The following is a 19,179-nucleotide window of genomic DNA, read 5'->3' as shown; positions in this document are numbered from 1 at the left end:
CACAAAGAATAGAATATTTAGGAATAAATTTAGGAGGTTCAAGATTGGTACACTGGAAACTACAAAATATTGTTGAAATAAATTAAAGAAAATCTAAATAAACGAAAAGATATCTCAACTTCATGGACTGGAAGACTTAGCATTCTTAAGATGGCAATACTCCCCCAAACAATCTACAGATTCAATGCAGTTGCTATCAAAACCCCAAAGACCATTTTTACAGAAATGGAAAAACTGATTTTAAAATTCATGTGAAATTGCAAGCACCCCCCAAATAACCAAACCATCCTGAAAAGGAAAAACAAAGTTGGAGGACTCACACTTCCTGACTTTAAAATATACCACAAAGCTACTATAATCAAGAGAGTATGTTATTGCCATAAGGATAGACATGGACCATTGGAATCAAACTGAGAGTCCAGAAATAAACTCATACACTGTGTATCAACTGATTTTCAACAAAGGTGCCAAGACCATTCTACAGAGAAAGAATATAGTCTCTTAAACAAATGTTGCTACCACAGCTGGGTATCCACATTCAGAAGAATAAATTTGGACCCCTACCTCACACCATATGCAAAAATTAATTCCAAATGGATCAAAGACCTAAATATAAAAGGTTAAACTATAAAACTTAGAAGAAAACTTAGAAGAAAACATAAAGGTAAATAATTATGAACTTTGATTTGAAAACTGATTCTTAAATATGACACCCAAAGCATAGGCAATGAAAGAAAAAATATATGTAAATTAAACTTCATCAAAATTGAGAATTGTTTGTGCACAAAGTATACTATCCAGAAAGTGAAAAGAAACCCTACACAGTGAGAGAAAATATTTGCAAACCGTATATCCCATAAGGGTCTAGTATCCAAATATATATTAAAAAATCTTGCAATACAAGAACATAAAGAAAAGTGACTCAAATTTAAAAATGGACAGAATACTTGAATAAACATTTCTCTGAAGAAGACATACAAATGTTAAACAAACAAATGAAAAGATGCTTAACATCACTAGTCATCAGGGAAATACAAATCAAAACCTCAATAAGATACCTCTTCACAGCCACTAGGATGGCCAAAATAAAAAAGAAAGATCATAACAAGAGTTGGTGAAGATGTGGAGAAATTAGAACCCTAACACAATGCTGGTGGGAATATAAAATGATACAGCCACTTAGGGAAACAGTTTGGCAGTTCCTCATATGGTTAAACAAGTTACCATAAAACCCAGTAATTCTGCCCCTATGTATATACCCAAGAGAAATGAAAATTATGTCCATATGAAAACTTGTACATGGATGTTTATAGCAGCATTATTCATAATAGCTAAAAGGTAGAAATAATCCAAATGTCCATCACCTAATGAATGCACAAACAAAACGTGTTATATCCATGCATGATCATTAGGCCATAAAAAGGTACGGAGTACTAATACATGCTCCAACATGGATGAACCTTCCAAACATTATGCTAAGTAAAAGAAGCCACTCACAAAAGACTACATATTATATGATTCCACTTATCTAAAATGTCCAGAAGAGGCAAATCTATAAAGATAGTAGATTAATGTTGCTTAGGGCTGGGGGGAAGGAGACAGAGGGGTAGTGGGGATAGCTAAAGGACATGGAGTTTCTTTTTGAGCCAATGAAAATGTTCTAAAATCTACTGTGGTGATGGCTGTACGTATCTGCGATTATAGTAGAAATCATTGACTTGTACACTTTAAATGGGTGAATTGCATGATGTTAATGATAGCTCAATAAAGGTGTTTTTAAAAAAGAGTTAAAAGGTAACTAAACTTGTAATGGCCAGATTTTTATCTGTTACGAAGCAGTAATTAAAAATACTGTATTGTACACTGAAAAATGTGTTAAATGGGTAGATCTCATATTAAGTGTTCCTATCACAATAAAAAAATCAATAAGGTGTAGAACTGAAAATCACACATACACACACAAAAAAATGTGGAATTAAAACTAAGAAAATCACCTGAACAACTACATAGAGAAATGGGTAGCGATTGCCTTCCTTCCTTTCCCTTTCTTTCTTTCCTTTTTTTTTTTTTCCTTAATGAGAATGCTGGTTGAGGAAAGACAACAGAGGTCAAATTGATAAATAGCAAGTGTTCACAAATGAAAGTTGTAAACAAAATTCAAACAGGTAAAAATGAGCAAGCAAGCAAGGAAACAAATGAATACAACCTGCCTGAGCTGAAGAATGAACTGAGGATGAGGATGAAGATGGTTCACCGAGTGAATGCAGCCAACACCTAGACCTGTACTAGATGAACATTTGAATTTAAAATAGTAAAGGAAAAACGTGACCTAACACAATGCTGTTAGGAAAAAAAAAATGTACAAGATCAGGTTAGCCGCAGACTTATCTAGGAAAGAGCTATATCAACTGAGTTTTGAAAGGACACATTTATTCCAAGAATTCTACACATAGCTACACTGTTGATCATCTGTGAAATCAATAGAAATATTTTTTTTCTCTAGGTACCTAAGCATTTATGGATTTACTTCATTTAAAAATTACTTGGAAACAAAATCATCTTCCTTCAAGATCTTTTTAAACTTTTAAAAATTAAAATACGAGCAAATTTTGTTTAAAAATACTAGTGAAGGGGTTTCCCTGGTGGCACAGTGGTTGAGAGTCCGCCTGCCGATGCAGGGGACACGGGTTCGTGCCCCGGTCTGGGAAGATCCCCCATGCCGCGGAGCGGCTGGGCCCGTGAGCCACGGCCGCTGAGCCTGCGCGTCCGGAGCCTGTGCTCCACAACGGGAGAGGCCACAACAGCGAGAGGCCCGCGTACAGCAAAAAAAAAAAAAAAATACTGGTGAAATATATTAAAACATGGAATTTAATAAAGGATCTATTACTACAAAACTGAAGGCAAATGTCAAAAGTAATTCTTGAAAGAAAAAATATGACACAAAATTATCTATTAATACAGTAATATTAAATTATTTTTAAAAGTCAGAAAAATGAGGTAGGAGAAAGAAGATGAAAGTTAAGACATGTAAATTCCCTGATCTTATAGAGGGAGGAATCAAGAGCTACTACATTTTTCTAGATAATAATACTAAGAAAATATAGTTTCAAGTATATTTATAGAGTGTCTGGTAACCACTAACTAGAGTTAAAAATAGAATGTATAATTTTCACATCACTAGAGGAAAAAAGCATACAAAATATAGACCATGTACACAAAGACAGATAATTAAAGACACAATTACAGAATCATAAAGCATAATGCAAAATTTTAGCATTGTAGGTTATATAACTAAACATAAATGAGCTAAATGATTTGATAAAAGGGCAAAGATTCTCAAACTTGTTCAAAAACCAAAATCAAACTCTGGGGTCTCAAAGGTAAAAAGGAAAAAACAAAACAAAACAGGCAAAGAAAAATATATTTAAAGGGAAAAATTTTAAATATTACATTGAGCGACTTAACTCTATGTTCATAATTAAAGTTTACAATAAATATATAACGTATTTATGGAGAAAATATTATAACTGAAATATAGACAGCAAAACGAATTAGCCATTATAGCAAATTAAACATGGACTGAGAGTCATATGTAAAATTGATACGTGAAATATCGTGTTTCTTGTTTTCACAGCTCAAAGAGACCAAAATATAAGGAAATGAAGGATGTAATAAGGGTATTTATTAGATTTGTGTTAAACTTCGTACCATTTTAGATAGCATCCAAACAATAATTACAAAGTATGATCGATGGCCCAAAGTATAAAATCTCAATATATATAATAAAGTATAAGCTGTACGGTCTATATTTAAAAAATAGAGGAGTAGGTACAAAAGTAAATATCCCAACACTTCCAAGTTTTTTTTAAAAAAGTATCCTAAATAACTGTGGGTCAAGATGGAAATCAAACTCAGAATACAGAGTATTAAAAATTAAAGATTATTTGAAAATGACATATAAAAATGTCATGGATTGAGGCCAAAGCTACAGAGACAAATTCAGAGCCTTAAGTGCTTTTATTATTAAATATGAAAGAATTTCAGCAAGTATTAAAAGTATTAAAAGATTTTTTTGTTGTTCTTTTTTATCTTAGAAAAACAGAAGGATGAAATAAAAAAGCATCAATTAATGAAATAGCAAGAGGATATTTAGTGAGGTTAGTGAGTTGATATGTTTTTAAACTTGATAAAATTATGCTAAATTTCCTCTGGAAACAGTTTATGAAATTGTCCTCTGAGGTATTATAATATTAAAGATTTTATAACTAAACGTTGTAGGCAATATTAAAAATTAGAAGATCAACCAGAATGAATTGAAAATCAGGGCCTTGGGCCAAATCCCGACTGCCACCTGTTTTTTTTTTTTTTTTAATAAAGTTTTATTGAGACCCAGACATGCCCATTTGTTTACTAAAATGCTTTACTAAAATGCTTTCAGCTTTTGTGCTAAAATGGCAGAATTGAGTAGTTTCAACAGAGTCTGTACGGCTCTCAAAAGCCTAAAATATTCACCATCTGGCCCTTTACAAAAAAGTTTCCTGTTTCATTTCTTAATATGATAAGGAAAGCATAATGCACCATGGAGAAGGGATGTTTACTCAGCAAATGATTTAGAAGAAATTGGTTATCTGGAAAAAAGTTTTTTTCAACAATATGGTAATGATTAAATAAATAATGATACACGTATGTGACTTACATTGTACAGATATTAATATTATGCTTTCAGAGCATGTTATGTTACATGACATAACATTAAAATATTCAAAAAGCAGGATCCAAAAAACACTATGATCTAAAACTCATGTTAAAAGTGCAGACCCCCACAGATATAGTTAGTTATGTAAAAATATTTAGTATTATATAAATACTTAGTATTATGTAGTATTATGTTATAGTTATGTAAAAATATTATGTATTTAGTACCCCCAAATTTTACATGGTGATTAATTCCTGGTAATAGAATTCTAACTGATTTTCATCTTTTCCTATAATTTTATTTATTTTATATATTTTCTACTATGAAAATATATTTATTCTAAATTTCTAAAAAAGGCAGTAAATGGAATTTATACAACTCAGTAGCAAAAAAAACCCCAAAATTTGATTAAAAAATGGGCAAAGGAACTGAATAGACATTTTTCCAAAGAAGATATTCGAATGGCCAACAGGTACCTTAAAACACGGGTCCGCATCCCCCGGGCCGTGTACCAATACCCCTCTGCAGCCTGTTAGGAACCAAGTCACACAGCAGGAGGTGAGTGGCGGGTGGGCGAGCGAGCGAAGCTTCATCTGCCGCTCCCCATTGCTCACATTACCGCCAGAACCATCCCCTCTACCCCACCCACCCGCCCCCATCTGTGGAAAAACTGTCCTCCACGAAACTGGTCTCTGGTGCCAAAAAGGTTGGAGACCACTGCCTTAAAAGATGCTCAACATCACTAATCATCAGGGAAATGCAAATCAAAACCACAGTGAGGGGCTTCCCTGGTGGCGCAGTGGTTGGGAGTCCGCCTGCCGATGCAGGGGACGCGGGTTCGTGCCCAGGTCCGGGAAGATCCCACATGCCGCGGAGCGGCTGGGCCCGTGAGCCATGGCCGCTGAGCCTGCGCGTCCGGAGCCTGTGCTCCACAACGGGAGAGGCCACAACAGTGAGAGGCCCGCGTACCGCAAAAAAAAAAAAAAAAAAAAAACACAGTGAGATATCATCTCACACCTGTTAGAATGACTATTGTCAAAAAGACAAGAAATAACAAGTGTTGGTGAGGATGAGGAGAAAAGGAAACCTCTGTATGCTGCTAATGGGAATGTAAACTGATACAGCCACTATGCAAAACAGTATGGTGGTGCCTCGAAAAATTACAAACATAGATAGCTACCATATGATCCAGCAATTCCACTTCTGGATATATATCCAAAGGAAATGAAGTAACTATCTCAAAGTGATAGATATCTTTTGTACCCCACGTTCACTGTGGCATTATTTACAATAGCCAAGACACGGAAACAACCTAAGTATCCAGTGAGAGATGAATGGATAAAGAAAATGTGGTATATATACAGTGGAATAATATTTAGCCATAAAAAGAAGGAAATCTTTCCATATGCAACAACACAGATGAATCCTGAGAGCATTAAGCTAAGTGAAACAAGTCGGAGAAATACAAAGATTGTATACTCTCACTTATATGTGACATCTAAATAAAGTGGATCTTACAGAAGCAGAACAGATTGGTTGTTGGGGAAATGGGTGAAGGTGGTCATAGGATATAAACTGAAGTTATATAATTAATAAATTCTGGGGACATAACGTACTACAACATAGTGCCCGCACTTAACAATACCATATTGAATATCTGAAAACTGCTTAAGAGTAGACTTTTAAAGTTCTCAGGAACAATGACAACAAAAAATTGCTGGTGAGGTGATGGATTAATGAACCTTACTGTGGTAACCATTTCACAATGTATACATATAACATTGCACATCTTAAACTTACATAATGTTATAAATCAATTATATCTCAATAAAGTTGGGAGGGGAGAAGGAGGTAAATGCTATAAAATAGTTAAAGGCAAAAAACATAGCCACAAACAACCTGATGAAAATATAGCTGAATATTTAACCAATCTCAGGATACCTGATGAGTTGTCTTGTTCAGCAAGCCCTTTTTAGGCATAAAAACTATAGAAGAATTCACAAAATATGCATTTACATGGTTCTACACACAAATTAAAATTATGTGTACTTCAGAACTACCATAAACACAATTAAAGGGCCCCCTAAGGAAAATGATCATCAGTGCCCGCTGAAGTGCAAGAGATGGCATTTACACACCAGTGATGGTAGTGCAACTGGTACAATTGTTTCTGGGGGATAATCTGGCAATGTCTACCAAGAGCTTTAAATATGTTCACATGTATTAAAAGCCCGGTAAGTTTACCTCAAGGTAATAAGTTGCTTCTTGCTCAAAGATTTACGTACAGTAATACTTATCGCAGGGTTAATTACTGTTATAATAAAAAAATTAAAAACGGAAATGCCCCACAATAGATAATGTTTAAATAGATTCTGGAACAACCATATGTCTGAGTCTCAGGAAGTCCTATGGAGGTCTTGCAGTGATACCCAAGAATATGACATGATTAAACACTCTGAGAAAAATAATAACTTTGAAAAGAAACAAAACCAAGATATAAAACTGGGTGATTCCATATTTATCTACCCATCTGGAAGGAAATATACCAAAATACTAACCATGCTGATCTTTGGGTGTTGGGAATATGGTTTGTTTAAATTTTCTTCTTTATATATATCTGAGCTTTCAAAATTTTCCAACTGAACATGAATACATTGTCTAAGGAAAACACAGTCAATGGTTCTTAAACAAAGAACACTCTAAGTTCTGCTCTGCAACGGTAAGTCAGGAAGGTCATCACGAAAGGCTGTTGTTTCGTCAGATCTTTAGGATTTGACCTTCACATGTTTCCCCTTCTGCGTTGAAATCAGTTACACTGAAACAGCATAATCTTTTCGATCAATCAGTCGCTGACATTTATTGAGCACCTACTAATCCCTGGATCTTGGTTTGGACTGAAATTGTACGCTACTCCAAGAGTGTGTCACTTTCAAAATTGCCCATCAAGGGGTATAATTTCAGGGTGGGTCAGAGCATTTTACAGGTCCCTGAAAAATTCTGGAACCACTCATGACACTGAACACAATTCTCTGCCCCCTGAGCTGGGACTATATCCCAGATCTCTCTCCTTTCTCTTTTTTCATGCAGGCATCAAGGAGCAGTGCTTTGGGCCACAGTACCTGCTGTGGCCGAGAATAATGATGTCTGTTAGCAGAGCACTCTTGCCCCCATTTTGATGCCCCAATATTCAGCTGCAGGGAAGTACTTTGAGCACTGCATATGGGTATGCTCCGAGCATGTTTCAAGGTCTCTTTGTGATCTGAGCAACTCAGTGGAAAGACAATGCTTCTCCTGAAAAAGGCTGTCCAGTCAGCCATTTTGGAAGGCACACATTTCATTATGGGGCCAGGGTACCACTCACAGAGTACAGAGCAGTCTGCAATTAAATATCACATCTAGCGCTTTCTGCCTAGGAAGTGACTGTTTCAGCATCATGGGGGCAAACCAGGTGCTAGGACTTCAAATGCCAATCATCAAAGACTATCCCTGTGCAGGATGTGGCAGCTAGAATAAACCTCTCTACAACTCACCTGACCCAGAAGGCACAATTCTTTTCTGGGTTAACGGAAACACTAGATTGAAGAAACACAGAACTCTCTAATACGTAGGTGTGATCCTTTGCCTCCTATGCTTTTCCACTGCTGGTCTTTTCTGTGCCCTACCATAGCCCATGTTCACTATGCCTGTGCTAGAAGCCTCGTGAGGGAGTCTCACATAGAACCTCCAACCCTGGCAGGACTAGTCTTCAGGGATGCTTTGGCTAGAGGCCTTTGCAATGGCTGTTCCTGTGTCACGTGTTTGTTGGGGAACAGAGTTCTCCAGGGTCCTGCTCAGTGCCTGGGATCCAGAGACCTGTGTAGTCTAAGGAATATGGGAGTCCCTCTTCCCAGCGCTAAGGTCAGGGTTCCCCATCTGGTCAGGGCAGCCTATCATCTAAGTATGGCAACATGGCACCTCGGGATCTATGTGTAGACTTCAGAATTCAGCTGCTGTAGTCTAAGATCCCTGCTTCGCCTTTCAATAGCTATGACAATAGGAAAGTTGCCCAACTTTTCTAGGTCTTGGATTTCTCATCCATATAACAGGGATTAAAACAAAACAAAACAAAACAAAACCCAGATTACAGGATAGTGTTAAATGAGATAGTTTGTGTAATTCTAATGCACAACAAATACTCAATAAAGGACTGTTTATAAAAAGAACAACCAGCTAACAGTGCAACCAATTTAGAAAATCCCTTTCTCCCCGTGCCTCTGCGTTCTCAGCTCTAATATCAGAGAGCTGGCCCAGATCACGTGTGTGACCCCTGAGCCTCTGAACTTCGGGGATCCTCAGATTCTGTTAAGTAGACAGAATATCAGACATTGAGGAAACCCAGAAACGCTGGGGAAAGGACCAGCAGATTGCACCAGGGAAATCTGAGCCCGCAGCGCCACCTAGCCTGCTCCACGGAGGCCCCTCTGCACCTGGGTCTCCAACACGCTGGAGCATCTTCCTTTTTATTTTTTTGAAGTATAATTACCAGAGCTTATGTTTCACAGTTAATGCTGTCAAGCCTTTTAAACTAATTGGTCTTTTATAGAAAATTTAACTGAAAATTAACACATCTTTTAATAACATTGCCTTAACTTTAATGGCACTTTGCCTTTCGTTTATAATTGCTCTAAAATTGTCATTTTCCATGTCATAGCTGCCATTTTTTATATTTGCTAGTTTTCATGGTGTAGATTTTTAGTTTTAGTATTTTTCTTTCATGAGGGACGAGAACTATTTGATTTTCTTTTCCATCCTGGGCCTGGATGTGACAGGCCTTATGTGACAGCAGGGGCATATTCTGAGTCCATCTGCCATGCTGACAGCGGTGCTAGCTCACCTGTTGCACGGTGGACGGTGGACTGTCTGTCTCCTTGTGAGCTTGACTGCCTCAATGGTGGCTCTTGAGTGGAGTGTAAGGAGTAGAGCTACAGAAGAAGAATTTGTTTAGGTAACTGATGTCACATGGCACTGGGCTGCCTGAGAACTCAGCCCTCTCGGTAACGTACCTCAAGGGTTCAGCCCTTCATGCAAGTACAGTTAAGAGAGTACATCATGTGATTCATCTTCCAGATGGTCCTATTCTAAAGTCTTACCAACATAAGTTCGGTTATTTCTGGAAGAGAGGCCAGCTCTCTGCCTTGGAAAGCTAGTTACCCTCACCCCCAGCTGCTCTCTTCTGATTTTCAGTGTCAGCTTCCAAGTTACCTTCTAAGACAGTTTTACTCTGACCACTGTGGCTAAAATAGGTCTCCACACCCATTCAAACTATGTCCTGCTCTTCAAATTAGTTATCCTTATCTGACATTATTCAGGTACCCACTGTTACTGTCACTTACCTAGTGACTGCCCACTAGAATGACAGTTCAAACCACACGAGGGCAGGGTCTTTATCTTTCTTCTTCACTGCTGGATGCCCAGCATGAATAATAGTGCCTGGTATTTAGTAAGTGCCCAATAATGTATTGATTAATAACAGTACATGCATACAGAGCTTGCCATGTGCTAAGCGCTGCACTCATTACTCATTCAATCATCTCAACAGTCCTGTGAGGTAGGTACTACTATTATTCCCATTTTAAAGATGAGAAAACTAAGGCAAAAAGAGGTTAAGGTTATACAACCAGTAAGTGGCAGTGCTGGGATCCACAGGCAAGCAGTCTGGCTCTTGAGTCCCTAATTTTTTCTTTCTAGGGAGGGTCCGGGTAGAACTCAAACTGGGGTGAGGGTAGGGGAAAGTGGGTGCTGTGTGGAAAAGAAATCTAAATACTCATGAGCCAGTTTTACCAAGAGGCTTCCTTTCATCTTTCTCATGTGTGTATGAGCATCAAGCTGGATGGTTCTGAAAAATACATTTCTTGTGTCCTTCTTCTTAGAGGCATATACCCATAAGCATAATTATTCCCACTCATCATGTGTTTCTGCTGTTGATTTGCAGGGAGAAGCCAGGAGGCCATGTCTGTAACATCCCTAGCTGTTCTAGGAATGCATGTGATGAATCAAAACATTCTTCTTCTTCACAAATGAAGCGGTGAGCAGCAGGAGTTGAATTATGAAGGACAATATTCAGAGAGTGTTTAGACACACGATTCAATGGCAATTTGGGGAGGAGCGCTAGAAAAAGGAGATCATAGGCATCTAAAGAGATGTGCGTGTGGATGTAGTGATATTGCTTGTAAGCGAATGCCTGAGATGGAAGCTTACCCCCAGCTCCCGCTGTTTGGAGTCTCACTTTCTCAATTTATATTCCTGCCAACCCTTTTAGTTCCTTCTACTTACTGCCTTGGTACGAGATAATCTCCTATTTTTTTTTTTCCATAAATTAGGGTTGGGGTGAAATGCCAAGAAATCACAAGTAATCAGAAGGTCTAGATCCAATTGGGTCTGTTGAACCAGATCCAATTTGAGACCTCACTGTGGGACTTGCTTATCCTAGACAATGAAAACAAGGCCTGGAATAAGTGGATAGGCATTTTGAGTAATGATTTGAGAAGTCACAACAGTGGATCAGTTAAATAGGTCTTGCTTCAACACTTAGAGCAGGTTTATTCACATTATTGTCCAAAATAATACTGTCTGCAGTAATAGTAATGAAGCGCTTTGTACAGTGCTGGACCCTCAATAAATTACGCTGCTGCCGATCCTGACAATGACGGTTACTGGATTCCTGACACCGCTTTTTCCCAGGCTGGAATTGAGAAGTGCTGCTTTGCTAGCAGACTACTGTATTCATACACGCCTTAGCCACCTTCTCCCAAACATTTTAGTTTGCATTTCAAAGGAGATTAGAGACAGATTTTTTAAAAAATGTCAAACCAATCTACTTTGATTTCTCAGCTGAGTTTCTCTCTACAGTGATGCCGTAGAGAGAATGGTGCGACTCAAATCTAGATGTGCCACTCACTCCCACCCCGTGGCCACAGTGTGCCCCCTTGACTGTGTAGAGGTGAAGCGCTTTGGTGCTTAAAAACAGTTGTATCCCTTGGAACCAGGGCTGGCTTCATGGGTGTGTGGCCTGCGTTGTCACCGAGGGCCCACGCTCAGAAGAGGCCCTCATTTGGTTCAATGCTCTGCTGTCACCCTTTTGAAATTCTTAGTAACTTATGAAAAAGTAGGCTTTCAAATTATGTAGCTGGTCCCACCTGGAATATATGGCGTGTCTGATCTGTGGAAACAATTTTGTAAGTGTGGATCTTTAAAAATTTGGATCGAGTATTTTACAGTTCTGAAAAGACATCGACTATAAACTGTTTCATCATCTTTTAGTGAGAACAGTCTTCTGAAATCTGTCTGATTAGGATCAGAAATAAAATGAATCTTCTGAGGAGATGAATTACAGAAATCTGTTTGAAAGTGGACTTGGAGACTGCGAGGACTATTACAGAGAATACAGCACTGTAATAAGCACATCCTGTTGCCTCCATCATGCCCTCTGGCCTGCTTAGGGAGTTTGCCCAAACGAAGCCCAACATCACTGGCAGGTAGAAAGGTGAGGCTCAGTACCCTCAGACCATCAGAAAGGTCGTGAGCCCTGGGAAAGCAGGATGGCCTTCAGTAAGGACTGCTTTCTCTCCTTCTTGGTTTGGCAAGCAGTGGGATGGCATGAAGCCCAGTCAACCTTAATTCAGATGAATGTTGTTTCATATTTATTTTTAAATCTATAATTCTGATTTTTCACTAAGATATGCTTGTAGTTGGACCACATTCAGGAATATAGAATAACCTAAATTAGTCTTAAAAAGCTTTATGCTTTTTCTTTCCTCAAATAGAGGTCCTTCTGGGATTAGCTTTAATGAATAGATGAGAATAATGCATAATTAGCCTATCAGTTGTTTAACACATGCAGGAGAATAGCCTTCTTTTTCTTTTTTTTTTTTTTTTTGAGAATAGCCTTCTTAAGCATTTGAAGAAATATATGTGTATAAAAACTCTCTGGGCTATGTTTATGGTTTTAATGGATTCAGTAAAACTCTTTTTTTGTGGTTTCTCCAAAGGTCAGTTTTTATCCAGCCTATGTCTGTATTTATAAAAAGAGTGAAGTTGAGAATTCCCCCCAAAAAAGACTTTTCTATACAATAAATAAAGCCACTCAGTGGGAATACTTCCTAATCTCCATTCTGGTCTGCTTTGCCTTTTGCAGCTCGAGATGGCTTCTTTGAGACGGGACCTACTTTTTAGTTGTCATTTGATTTTGGTCTCACAAGTGAAAACACAAATGCCTTGATTGTTCGACGCATATCAAGTTATAAAAGAAACTGAAGATGCTTTGGATCCCTGGCAGCCCACCCTCCTCTCTCTGCCACCATTCTGCGCCTTCACTGGGGCAGAGAACAGGCCAGGCCTTGCCTCACACCCACGCCTCTCCCAGGACTGAGTCTCAGTGACTGGCAGTGACCTAGGAGACACCTTTGACGCTTTGTCCTCTTCCGCCTTTGCTCATATTCAATCTATTCCCAAGTCCTCTCGATTTTACTGACAAACACCACTCAAACCCATCCACCTTCCTCCAGCCCCGAGGGCTCTACCCTACTCCACGCTACGAGAGCCCCTTACTCAGACTTACCCGCTGCCATCTTGCCTCCTGAGCCATCCTCCACACAGCTGCCCAGGCAACCCCCTCAAAACATAAACCTGATCACATCACTTGCCAACTTAAAACCCTTCAACGCCTCCTCACTGCTCTTAAGAGAAAGACCAGAAACACGAAAATGGGTTTCGAGGTCCTGCGGGTCCAACTCTGCCTTGTCCTCCCCTTCCCCTCTCTCACTGAGGTCCAGCGACGCAGGCTTTCTTTGCCTTCTTTGAGCCTGTCAGGTACCCCACCAGGCCTTTACCTTTGCTGTCCTTCTTTGGGGGATTCTCTTCCCCATAAAATCTCCCATCTTTATTGCTCAGACTTTGAGCAACATAAAATATATATTCTTTCTTTGGAGAAATCCTTCTCTGATCCCGAGACCACATCAAGTGCTTACCGGTATTTACTCATAGCCTTCCTTGCACTTTCAAGAATTTATAATCAGACGGTTACCTGTGTGCTAATTTAAATAACATCAGTATCCCCTTCCAGATGGCAAGCTCGGTGTGGTTCGGCTCTCCAGGGTAGTTCAAGCTCCAGCCCATGCCCCTCATGCACTGGAGGCTGGAGGCGCTCTGTCCCTGGGTCCCCGTGTCCCCCACCTACTCACCGCACTCATGAGTGAATCCAGGACGCTGACGGCAAACGCTGTCCCACATGCAAACGGCTGCGTGAGGTACAGCTCTGTGTCGGGGTCATCGTCATCGTCTTGGTCCAAAAACTGAACATTAGTATCGTTCACTAGGAAAAGCATAAAGTAAGAATTAGATCAAAAGACCACATGCGGGCAGCAGAGTCAGAGAAAGAGCAGGCTACTGGTTTAGAAACACTGAAGTCACTGAAAAGGAAAGAAAAGCATGGGAGAAGCTGTTGATGGAGCTCAGGGTGGGGGTCGGTGGGACTCAATGGACTGCTCCGAGGTGCTTGTTCAAGGTTCCCAGGCCTGGAGAGCAGTGACGTCACGCAGACGTGCTCCACGACAGGCTGGTGGAGCTGGTGGACAGCGCTGGTCAATTCTTTGGTATAGTTTTAGATCGTGACGAAAAACACTCTGAAGCGTTTTTTTGGTAGCTAAGTCCTTTGAGAGATGGACGTATTTCAAGGACGAGGAGCCATGAGTAGCCATGCTGGGTGGGAAGTTTAGCCACAAGGGAAAGAAAGCAATTGATTGAGAGTGAAGAGCAACAGATTGGGAGCATAGCAAAGGCAAAATAGCAAGGAATCCACCCTCCGGCACCACCCACAGCCTGCCCGGGGCGGGGGGATGGGTCTGGGTAGTGCCTGGTGTCTGGCCCTTAATCCAGGCCCAAACCCACCAAGTCCTGTTCAATACAAAGGATGAACCCCTGGCTGTCTCCGGCTGCTAGCTGACAAAGATTTGCTCTGCATTCCGAGGTGCTTGGGGATGCCCACGTTCTCCCTTTCCCCTCCTAAGCAGCTCAATCTTTTATGTGCTTCAGCTCAAGCAGACGCAGCATTTGATGTTGTATTTCATTTCCATCTGAGGATTCCTCAAGGACTCCTCTGGCACGCACGTGCAGACTGATTGGTTGTGTCACCGAGATGTCTTTAACTTATTAAAAATTAAATGACAAATTAATTTCCATTCCCATCTTGGCATCAGAAATTATCAGTTTTGCAGAGCAAGTAATGGCGGGGAAAGTGTGTGGTGGGGGAGGAGATGAGCGCTTGTGATTTCTGGAATAATTATGGTGCTTTTAGGAAAAGAATAGATGAGGTTTCCTTTTTCTGATTCCTTTCTAAATGTATCAGCAGCTAATTCTCTTTCCTAGAGTTATTGTTTTAACTTTTTTTTTCCGTAAGGAACTTTCGGGATAACTTCTTTTGTTGTTGTTGTTTCGTTTTTTGTTTTTTTTTTGCGGTACGCGGGCCTCTCACTGTTGTGGCCTCTCGCGTTGCGGGGCATAGGCTCTGGACGCGCAGGCTCAGCAGCCATGGCTCACGGGCCCAGCCGCTCCGCGGCATGTGGGATCTTCCCGGACCGGGGCACGAACCCGCGTCCCCTGCATCGGCAGGCGGACTCTCAACCACTGCGCCACCAGGGAAGCCCTGTTGTTGCTTTTAACTTTTGTTTGTTTATCGGATGAGGCAGAATAAATGATAATAGGACAAAAGGCTGGGCATGGAATTATTTTTAAATGACACCATCTTGTTTCCCTAGAGAAAGACCCTAATGGGGGAAAATCTCTGCTCTCTGTTCTTCCAACGTTTATCATGTTTGGGTCCCCACTGTCCTTGCAGTGCTTGAGCTACAGGCTAGTGAAAATGCAAAACCCAGGACCTGACACCTGGGCTTTGAATCCAGGCCCTGTCACTGTCACTAACTGCCCTGAGCAAAGCATTTTATCATCCTACACCTTAGCTTCTCTCTCTGTAAAATGGGGGCAATATGAGCAGCTCTCCTGAGGCGGTCAGGAGGCTCCTATGAGATTCTGCTTGGTGAACCTGGCCCGGCACCTTGATGAACGGTAGCTGCTCTCATGCTTTCACGTTCTGTCCATGTGCTGTTCACACTATGAAAATTCCCAGCTTCCCTCTGCCCCTCTCAGAAGCACGTAAGTAAGGCCTTGCTCAGGGATCCTGCCAGGGTCATGCGGCAGCTTTTCCTCTCCTCCCTTCATTTACCCAGAAGCACGCTGTGGGCCACAGTTTAGTCTTCCTGCTTTGTGAATGGGAAAATGTGAACCTGCGACAAGATGCAGAGGGACCTGGTTTTAAGTACCTGTAAGAGCTGAGGAGGGCGTACACATGGACGCTGCCTAAAGGAAGTGTCGGTTACCTCTTCTCACGACGATGGGGAGGGTTTGGTAGACTTGACAGGTGACTGGAGAATGTCAGCCAGCTAGGGATTCGAGTCTTTGGGGAAGAACTCCAAGGCAGGAGCCAGGGTTCTGGGTTACCTAGTCTCAAAGGGCGAGCAGCCGGTGTTACCCGAAACCTATTTCACGGCACAGTAATTATGTGGGTGCTAAGAGGTGATGAAAACAGTCACCCCAAAATGTTTGTGATCAAAAACAACTGGGAAACAGGTTAAATAGCTTCAAACAGATTTCCTTCTTGTGGAACTTCTAGGAAGCCTGGACCCACTAACGTCAACTGGGACTCCCCAAGTGTGTGAAGACTGGAATACTATACAGTTTAAAAAACTTGTTTGACCTTGCACCATCTGTGTTTTTTAAAAGGCACTTTACTGGCCTAGTGTAATGCAGAAGACATCTCAGAACTTGTAGGTAAACAGTAAATATCTGTGGGGATAGGGGGAGGGGAGGTGGTCAGAGGATGATGACGGTCTGAGTGCTAAAGGCAGTATGACGAGTAGGAAAATTGGGCTTAAGGCAGAAGGTGAGGGTGATGTGAACACACGGAAGGTTCTCTGAGCTCATAAAAGAAATCTGGTGGTAGCTGAATACTTGAATTGTTGCCTCAGACTGGGGGCACCGTGCTCTTTCTTTTCTACTAGTCACAAATAAAGATGTCCCAGTTAGCTGGCAGCGCATGAATTCCAAATAGACAAAGAAATTCCTGGCAGTGGTGATACTGAAATGCTGCTGAGGTTTTCTGAGACAGAGATGTTTGGATGAATTTTCCCACCAGAAGTCTGGGCCACACAAGCTCCCTGGGTCCCTTACCAGCCTAAGGCTCTGAGAAGAGCAATCCAGAAGCCTACACTTTTAGCCAACTTCTCTAAACATGAAAAAGACACCTGTCCTACTGTTGGAAACAGAAAATAGTGTGGCACTCCTTGACCTGAGTGAATTTGTCCTGATAAATAGCTACATCGACAATAATGCTGTGCTGAATGGTGGACAATTTATTCCTTTGTTTCCAGACACCTGGCAAGCAAGATTACTGTGTTAAAAGCCTGCTCTATTATTTTGAAATATATTTTGGAGCCAAGAAAATGGCATGTCCGTTTCAGTTGTGAGCTATTTGAAGGCAGATGATCCCTATCTCTCGATCTACCCTCCACCAAGCAGCACCTGCTTTCTCTATCTAGAAGATCAGCCCCCAGTCCTGAGACCTGCTGCCGATGGGTGCTTTTCATAGAGTTATTAACCAAGTCATGGGGAATCGGGGAAGAGCCTGACAAATGCCGTCACGACCACAGGCCTTCATCTTCTAGATGAGTCTGCTCCGAATCTCCGCCCAGAGAGGGCTCTGGGCCAGCGGAGTCGGGGTGAGAGTGCAGGGCTGGGCCTTGGTGGCTGCTAAGCTCATCCTTTGCATCCTTTCTTAAGACCTGGCTTTAATAAGCAAGGGTCCCCTATGAGCTGGCTGCGTTTATGGCTTCAGAACCAGAGCTTCTGAGAAAGGGCTGAGTAGGAAAAAAAAAGGCAAATAAAGTCAGAATAAAGGAAAATAAACAGCTGGAGGGAAGGCACCGTCTTAGGTTTCTTATCTTAAAATTTTTATATTTCTCCCTTGACTTCCTCCGAGAGCTGTGAAGACATGTCAGTCAAACTGACAGTGTGCTCGAAAGAGGAATAGAAGGGAGAAGGTGGGAGGGGAGCAGGGGGACACATGGAAAAAAAAAAAGGCCCAAGCCAAAGAAAATGAATTAGAGCAAAGATGCTTTGGAAACAACTGCCAGGTCAGATGGGTGTGATCAAAGGTTTACTGATGCTGTGTGGGGAAAAAATCATTAAGGAAGGTTAGAACAAGACAGCCGATTCCAACCAGAGCCACAAATAAAACACATTCAAAGCAGTGCCATGGGGTAGCCTTTCCGTTACAGCCGGTGAAATAGAAAACAAGCTGATGATAGTTGGAAACACGAACCACAAAACAAAAGGAGATACTGATGTGAAAGAAAACAGTGCTTCTTACCCAGTTCAGTTATCATTAGAATGTGCGTCCCACTGTTTTTTTCCTGATTGACTGATACCAAAGGCAACTTGCCAGGTTTAGCTAATGGGATACAGCAGTTAAGGGTTGGGGAAAGGGAGTGGAGGAAAGTACAGAAAAAGAAAAGAGTGAGGGAATAACAGAGGAGACATTCTAAAGTAAAGGGACCCAGGACCACAGGTAGTTAGTGTTTATCTTCGGGGGAAGAGACCACGTAGCAGTTTTGCAAATTCACAAAGAGTAGCAGGGAGTGCCATGGCCAGGTTAAAAGCTGGATCCCACTGGCCAATGTTCATGGCCCTCAAAGCCCCATCATTTTTTGGACCAGAGCGGCAGTCAGTGAAAATGGCCTTTAGCTGAAAAGCTCAACTAGAATAGATGAAATGTAAAACTATCACATATTAGCCCAATGTTTCTATGCAGTTCTCACAATGGGGTTGGCTTAGACCTGAGGCTTTGTACCTCCAGGGAGGGACCTTCCACAGATGCTTCCAATGTGAATCACTGGAAAAAATCCTTGGACCATACCTTTCCTCCCTTCCTCCCGCTTCCCTAATGTATGCCCCAATCTCAAACCCTTCATCTCATGCTCCTTTGAAAACAGTGACCAGCATAAGGAAACTATCTATTCACCTCAGAGGAAAGATAGATCAGTTTTCCCTTGGGTCATCTGTCATATTTCTAGCCATACCCTTCTCCAATCTCCCCCCGAGACAAACCCCATGAGAGCCTACCACACTGAAAGAGCTAAGACTCAGGCCAACCTCCTTATATCCTGCATGGTTGGAAAAGAGGACCAAAAAAATCCACCCAAAGCTGACATTCACTCCTACCTAGTTCAGTGATGATGGGGATGTTGACCCCAGTTGTGATGGAGGGCTGACGTAACATCCCATGTACCGGGCTGTTATCCGGAGAGGATCTGTCCATTCCTGGAGGTGTGAACCCTAGTGGGAAGGAAAGAGAGGAAGAAGAAGAATCAGAAATGTGGAAAATTTGGAAATGATGA

The 19,179-nt window shown here is 41.2% G+C and overlaps 1 protein-coding gene across 16 annotated transcripts in view; it reads right to left on the bottom strand.

Moving 5' to 3' along the window:
* KCNMA1 (potassium calcium-activated channel subfamily M alpha 1) overlaps nt 1–19,179 on the bottom strand; it is a 739,336-nt gene that overhangs the window by 17,995 nt on the left and 702,162 nt on the right. For 10 of the 16 annotated variants that reach the window (XM_060034720.1, XM_060034721.1, XM_060034733.1 and 7 more), the window contains 2 exons: nt 19,004–19,117; nt 13,915–14,045 (listed from right to left, as the gene is read on the bottom strand). In XM_060034720.1, the coding sequence (XP_059890703.1) occupies nt 13,915–14,045; nt 19,004–19,117 (245 nt within the window). Of the gene's footprint in view, nt 1–13,914; nt 14,046–18,152; nt 18,234–19,003; nt 19,118–19,179 lie in introns of all 16 variants that reach the window. The other 6 variants (XM_060034718.1, XM_060034719.1, XM_060034724.1 and 3 more) reach the window with 1 other exon arrangement.

This window comes from Delphinus delphis, chromosome 16, assembly GCF_949987515.2.
Source record: "Delphinus delphis chromosome 16, mDelDel1.2, whole genome shotgun sequence".
Taxonomy (NCBI): domain Eukaryota; kingdom Metazoa; phylum Chordata; class Mammalia; order Artiodactyla; family Delphinidae; genus Delphinus; species Delphinus delphis.
This window is presented reverse-complemented; position numbering and strand designations above follow the sequence as displayed.